At 42.0% G+C, this 7,137-nt stretch overlaps 1 gene segment (V, D, J or C); it reads right to left on the bottom strand.

Moving 5' to 3' along the window:
* Positions 1-770: 770 nt before the first annotated feature.
* On the bottom strand, positions 771-1,369 carry LOC125282238 (immunoglobulin heavy variable 3-23-like). The segment is given in 2 exon segments: positions 771-1,159; positions 1,263-1,369. Coding segments are annotated over 2 exon segments (435 nt in total).
* Between the last annotated feature and the right edge of the window lie 5,768 nt (positions 1,370-7,137).

Raw genomic sequence — 7,137 nt, 5'->3', positions numbered from 1 at the left:
TTTATTTCCTTCCTTCAGCTGTATTAGGCTTCAGTTGTACTTTCTCTAGGTCCTTTAGGTGTAAATTTCAGTTGCTTATCTCAGATTATTCTTGCTTCTTGAGTTCTTCCTGTATCTGTGTATTTCTGTTGTAGGACCACATTTCCTAGAGAAATCAGGTGAACGTGTTAAAGGTTTTATACCCTTGTGTAGTCAGTGTGTGTGTGCGTGTGTGTGTGTGTGAGAAAGAGAGAGAGAGAGATCTTCAGATTCTACATCCACACAACACCAGGAAGGTGTCCACTGCTTTCCCACGTTGTCACTAACATTGATGCTGTGATTTGGTTTATGATGGTGACCCCCACCAAGACACATTCTGCACTTGCTTTGCATTGTCGATGCCTCTGTAGCCTCATGTCCAGCACGCACTTAATGCTGCTTCTAGGATATTTGCACGTTGAGCTGGGTGGTCCTGTGATGCACAGTGAGTGCAATTGGGATTCCTGTGAAGGTTCAGATGTGAGCACCAGGATATTTGTAATTCATTGGTATTTAGGGACAGGAATAAACATTGTGAGTGACTCTGTTTTTTTGTGGTTTTTACTATATCTGCCTTCACGTTAGAAAAATTTTCTAAGTCAGAGAGTGAAGAGGTGAGCACAGAATCATGTGTCCAGAGAGGGTCCCTGTGGGCAACTGCTCTATGGAGAGGAAGCCCCAGACCCTGACAGGAAACCTGCCCACGACCTCCATCTGCAGCTGCTCCTGGGGCTTAAGGACAGAACTGGTGACTAGTGTGCACCCCCTGCTGGTCCAGATCCCCTTCTACAGTGAGGTTTGTGTCTGGGCACACACTGATGTCCCCTCACTGTGTCACTCGCACAGTAATACACGGCTGTGTCGTCGGCTCTCAGGCTGTTCATCTGCAGATACAGCGTGTTCTTGCCGTTGTCCCTGGAGATGGTGAATCGGCCCTTCACGGAGTCTGCGTAGTATGTGCTACCACCACTACTGCTAATACCTGCGACCCACTGCAGCCCCTTCCCTGGAGCCTGGCGGACCCAGCTCATGCCATAGCTACTGAAGGTGAATCCAGAGGCTGCACAGGAGAGTCTCAGGGACCCCCCAGGCTTCACCAGGTCTCCCCCAGACTCCACCAGCTGCACCTCACACTGGACACCTGCAGACAAAAGACAACCTGGTCAGGAAACTGTCACACACCCACTGTTTGTCTCCCTCAGATCCACTCACACACTCCATGTCTCTTGTTCAGCATGAGTTACCTTTTAAAAGAGCAACAAGGTAAACCCAGCCGAGCACCAACTCCATGGTGAGCTCTCTGTGTTCTCTCCTGATTACTGATTGGAACACCTGGAAACCCTGGGTCTGGGGCTCCTCTCCCAGCTGCAGAGTCAGGGTTGGGCTGTTTTAATCAGCAGAGGGAGGGCCCTATTTGCATGACCTCTGACTATATATTCAGCTTGGGATCTATGCTGACATAGAGGCCAGTAACCAGAGCAGATGTGACTGCCTTTGTTTTGGTGGTATTGACCACTTTTCAAAAAAAATTATATTTCATGATATAACTTTCCAGAGTATATACTTGGCCTTCATGTGTGTCTTCAGTTTTAGATATTCACACAAATCTCTTGGCACAAGTGTCATGTTATCCCATAAAGAACTCTAAACCTACACCCGGAATGTTAGAGGGTTTGTGAGGTGTGCAAGAGCATGTACAGGGTGAGAGTTAATCCCAGTCTGGCCCTGTGCTCTTCCCACAGGACCTGCTGCCCCATGAACCACCTGGAGGACAGAGTGGCCAGTCTCCTGAGGAATGTGGAACTCTCTGTAGTGGGGACAGGATGATTTTACCTGCTCTAGAGTTTACCTGAAATATAGAGAGAATAAGGGTTCATGCAGGTGTATTTTCTAACATTGCAATATCTGTGTGTTCCTCCTGAGTCATCTCTCTTTGTAAGAACTGTGATGTGTGTGTTTGAAACGGGATGAACTGCACCTATGCAGAGTGCGTGATATGATATACACAGGTGTCACAATCAACATTGTCCAGAATGAGCAAATCAATTCTCCCTAAAATTTCGTATATTTTCCTGGGAATTCCTTCTCTCTCTTCCCTTTCTCTCCTTGTCCTGACATATCTTGGGTATTTCTCATGTTACTTAGACTAGTTTTAATTTTGAAGAAATTATAGATGTGCAATTATAGTGTTTGTAATTTCATTTGTAGGAATTTATTTATTTATTTTGCTCTGCATAAATCCTTGAAAATTCAACCAGATTTCTCTCTGCTGCACATCTGTTAATGTTTCGCAGCTTTCCTAAGAGTGAACATGGGAAAATTTTATTTTTTAAGTGGTTCTTGTGGATAGGGATTGTTTCCAGTTTTATTTTTATATTTTTTTATAATAATATTTTTTAAATTATGTTTGTCACCATACAGTACATCCCTAGTTATTGATGTAAAGTTCCATGATTCATTAGTTGCGTATAACACACAGTGCACCATGCAATACATGCCCTCCCTACTACCCATCACCAGCCTATCCCGTTTTAGATATTATAATAAACGTGCTTGTCACCCTGCAGATGTAGGTATGGAGCTCAGAGAATGTGTTATTAATGTGCTTTCCACAACATCTAAGCTGGAGAGGATGACGATGAACAGTCAATGCAGGAGTTTCTATGCCCTCTTGTGTTCATAAATTATGTAGATGTCTTTGAAAACTCCACTTCAAACTTGAGAATATAATTAAAGTACAATTAGAACCAGGAATTCCCCTGGGAAGCCATCTGGCCCTGGAGTCTTTTTTTGAGAGGTCTTTATTTCTGCTTCAAAATCCTTGCTGGATATGGGTCTTTCAGATTATCTGTTTCCTTCTTTTTCAGTTTTGGTAGTTTATACGTTTCCAGGAATGTCTCCATTTCTTCCAGATTGTCCTAATTTATTGGTAAATAGTTGCTCATATTATAGTCTTAAAATTGTATTTCCTTCCTGTTGGTTGTTATCTGTACCCTTTCATTCATGATTTTGTTAATTTGGGTCCTTCTCTTTTCCTTTGGATAAGTCTGCTTTGGATATTATACAAATTAACAGTTGTTTCAAAGAACCAGATTCTAGGTTCTTTGATCTGTTTTGCTGCTCTTCTGGTTTCTATTTCACTGCTTTCTGCTCTGATCATTATTATTTCTCTCCTCCTGCTTGGTTAATGCTTTATTTTCTATTCTCTCCGTAGATCCATTAGGTGTAATGTTAGCTTGCATATTTGACATTTTTCTACATTTTTGCAAGATTCTTGTATTGCCATGTATTTCCTACTTAGGCCACCTTTGCTGTATCCCAAAGGTTTTGAACAGCTGTGTTTCCCTTTCCTTAGTTTTTCTGAATTTTTAAATTCTTCTTTAATTTCCTCATTGACCCATTCATTATTTAGTAGTATGGTCTTTAAGCTCCAAGTGTTTGAGTTCCTTCCAAATTTCCTCTTGTGATTGAGTTCCAGTTTCAAAGCTATGTTGTCTGAGAATATTCAGGGAATGATCCCAACCTCTTGGTATCAGTTGAGACCTGATTTATGACTCAGTATTTGATCTATTCTGGAGAAAGTTCCATGTGCACCTGGGAAGAATGAATATTCTGTTGTGTTAGGATGGACTGCTCTGTATATGCCTTCAGAGTCCATTGGGTCCAGTGGGTCATTCAAAGCCCTTGAAGTTTTGTTGATCTTCTGCCTAGGTGATGTGTCCATTGCTGTGAGTGGGGTGTTGAAGTCCCCTACTATTAATCTAATACGATCAATGTTTTTCTTTACTTTGGTTTTTAATTGGTTGATATAATAGGCTGCTCCCAAATTAGGAGCATAAATATTTATAATTGTTAGATCTTCCTGTTGTGCAGACCCTTTAAGTATGATATCATGTCTGTTTACATCTCTTATTACAGTCTTTGGTTTATTTATTTTTTTAAGATTTTTTTATTTGTGTGACAGAGAGACAGCCAGCGAGAGAGGGAACACAGCAGGGGAGTGGGAGAGGAAGAAGCAGGCTCCCAGCGGAGGAGCCCGATGTGGGACTCGATCCCAGAACACCGGGATCACGCCCTGAGCCGAAGGCAGACACTTAATGACTGTGCTACTCAGACGCCCCTACAGTCTTTGGTTCTCTGAGAAACAAACTGAGGGCTTCAGAGGGGAGGGGGTGGGGGAATGGGATAGACTGGTGATGGGTAGTAAGGAGGACATGTAGTGTATGGTGCACTAGGTGTTACATGCAACTAATGAATCATCGAACTTTACATCAAAAACCAGGGATGTACTGTATGGTGACTAACATAATATAAAAAATGTAATTTTTTAAAATGTAAGTTATCTGATATGAGGATTGTTATCCCACCTTTCTTCTGATGTCCATTAGCATAATAAATTGTTCTTCACCTCCTCACTTTCAGTTTGGGAGTGTGTTAGGTCTAAAATGGGACTTCTGTTGACACTATATGGATGGGTCTTGCATTTTTTAAAATCTAATCTGATACCCCGTGTCTTCTTATTGGAGCCTTTAGCCAATTTATATTCAGAGTTACTATTGAAAGATATGAATTTAGTGCCATTGTATTACCTGTATTGTCCCTGTTTCTGTGGATTGTCTTTTTCTTTCTCGTCTATGTGACCCTTTGGGTCTCTCTTGGCTTACAGAAGCCCCCTTAATATTTTTTGCAGGGGTGGCTTTGCGGTCACATATTCTTTCAGTTTCTGCTGATCCTGGAATCTCTTTATCTCTCTGACCATCCTGAATGACAGTCTTGCTGGATAAAGTATTGTCGGCTGCATGTTTTTCTCATTTAACATCCGATTATGTCTTGCCAGCCCTTTCTGTCTTGCCAAGTCTCTGTGGATAGTTCTGATGTTTTCTGATGTTCCTCCCACGTTTCATAAGAAATCTCTTCCCCATAGCTGGTATCAGGACAGCTTCCTTCGCTCTAGGATTTGCAAGTTTCACTATTATATATCGGGTATTGACCTATTCTTATTTATTTTGGGAGGGGTCCTCTCTGTCTCCTGGACTTGAATGCTTGTTTCCTTTCCCTGTTGAGGGAAGTTCTCAGGTATGATTTTCTCAAACATATAATCTAGTCCTTTCTGTCTCTCCACCACCTCAGGGATCCCAATTATTCTGACATTGGAATGCTTCATGGTGTCTTTGATCTCTCTAAGTCAATTTTCATGTGCTACTAGATGCCTATACCTATTTTCCTTAGCTTCCTTCCTTTCTCTAAGCTTATTTTCTGGATCACTGACTCGTTCTTGTGCCTTATTTACCCTTGGTGTTAGAGTATCCAGTTTAGACTGCATCTCATTCATAGCACTTGTAAGTTCGCCCTGAGTAGATCTCATTTCTACTCTTAGAGATTCTATATTGTCACTAGTGCTTTTTTCAACCCTGGCTATTGACTTCATGATTGCTATCTTGATGTCTGTCTCTGATATCTTGTTCTATTCATATCCATTAGTTCTGTGGAGAGGACATTGTCTCCAGTTCTTTTCTTGTTGAGAATTCCTCCTCCTTGTCATCTGTTGAGGGATGGTTGAGGGATGGACAGAGTCCAAAATATCAACCATGATCCAAGGAAAATGCACATTAGAAAAAATCTGAAGTGAGAAAAAAAAAGAATAAGAAACTAAGAAGGAAATGTAAAATTGTAGCCTGAAGTATAAAGCGAGTCATGAGGGAACACCTGGAGCTCCCTATATTATTTTCCCCTGGTGCTGGAGATTTACAGTCCTGTGGGAAATAATCTTGTCATTCACCTGTTCTTCCAGTCTGCCTTCTGGGGGAGGGGCCTGCTGCTCAGCTTCTCAGCTGTCTTTGCCTTGGTGGAATTACCCCACCCCTTGTTGGGCCATCGGCTTAATTTCACTTGGTTGTCTGTGTGCCTCTTGTTCCCTGGTGGCTTTCTGCTTCTTGTTAGTGGGTCAGAGCAAATATGGCCATGTGGGAATCTCTGACCTAGAGCCACAAGTTCCAGGTCCCCTTTCTTCAATAAATCCTTGAGGTTAAGCAGTATCCTCTTCTGTACATACCAAACTCTACAGACTTGAGCTGTTCCTACCCATTGCAACTCTCCTGGGGGAGTTCCACGGAGCTGTGATTGTCTCTGTGCTTTGTGATTTTGCACATGGGAGCACGTGTGGGCTTTCTCGTGGACCCTTTCCTGTAGCTCCCAGGTCACTGCTGGGTGCCACCCCAGTGTACTTTCAGACTGAACCACCCTGAGATCTGTTGCCCTGTTGTGGATGCAAGCCCTTTTCTATCTCCACTGGGATATTAAACAGCCTCCACTTTCCAGTACTTTTCAGGACGAGGCGAGGCACTCTCCCAACCAGCCTGCCTAATGGATTATGGTGACCGGAGCTGAGAGTTCCTTCTGGGCTTGCTGACCATAACAAGTCTCCCCTCTACACTGCTTGGGCATTCTATCAGATCAGGCTCCCCTATTCTTGCTGAGCCTCCTGGGATCCTGAGACCTAATGATCCACTTACAATCCTGCCCTATTCATCCCCTGAGCACTTTTCAGAAAGGAATGTCTCTCACTAGAGCAGGTTTCCAAAGGCCCTGATTTTTTCTGCTGGTGGCATATCACTTTCCAGTCGCCACCTTCTGGAGGCTCTATCTCCAGTCCATTTATATTCCAATATTTCCCCCGAAGATTCCAAGTTCACCTCCTACCTTGCAAAAAACAGTAATTTTTCTGTTTCTGGAGGTCCAGACAATTATTCTTATATTCGAGGTGGAATTTGTGTGTGTTCAGAAGGGTTTGATAGATACATTTAAATTCGAGGCACCAGGTGATACAAGGTCCCCTACTCTGTGCCCATCTTGCCTACTTCTCCCAAAACGATAACTTTGAATGACACACTGCACCAGCTATATTTCTGATATTTATTTAGGTCCTTTCTCTTTTCTTTTTAATTAGTCTAGACCGAGTTGCTCAATTTTATTGTCTTTTTTCTTTTCTTTTCTTTTTAGAATCAGCCCTTGGTTTTGTTTTTTTTTTTTTTTATTTTTCCCCACTTTATTATTTATTTATTTATTTATTTATTTATTTATTTATTTATTTATTTAATGATTTTTTATTATATTATGTTA

This window comes from Ursus arctos, unplaced genomic scaffold (genome assembly GCF_023065955.2).
Source record: "Ursus arctos isolate Adak ecotype North America unplaced genomic scaffold, UrsArc2.0 scaffold_25, whole genome shotgun sequence".
NCBI lineage: Eukaryota > Metazoa > Chordata > Mammalia > Carnivora > Ursidae > Ursus > Ursus arctos.
The sequence above is the reverse complement of the archived record's forward strand: the minus strand, read 5'-3'. Positions and strand labels throughout refer to the sequence as shown.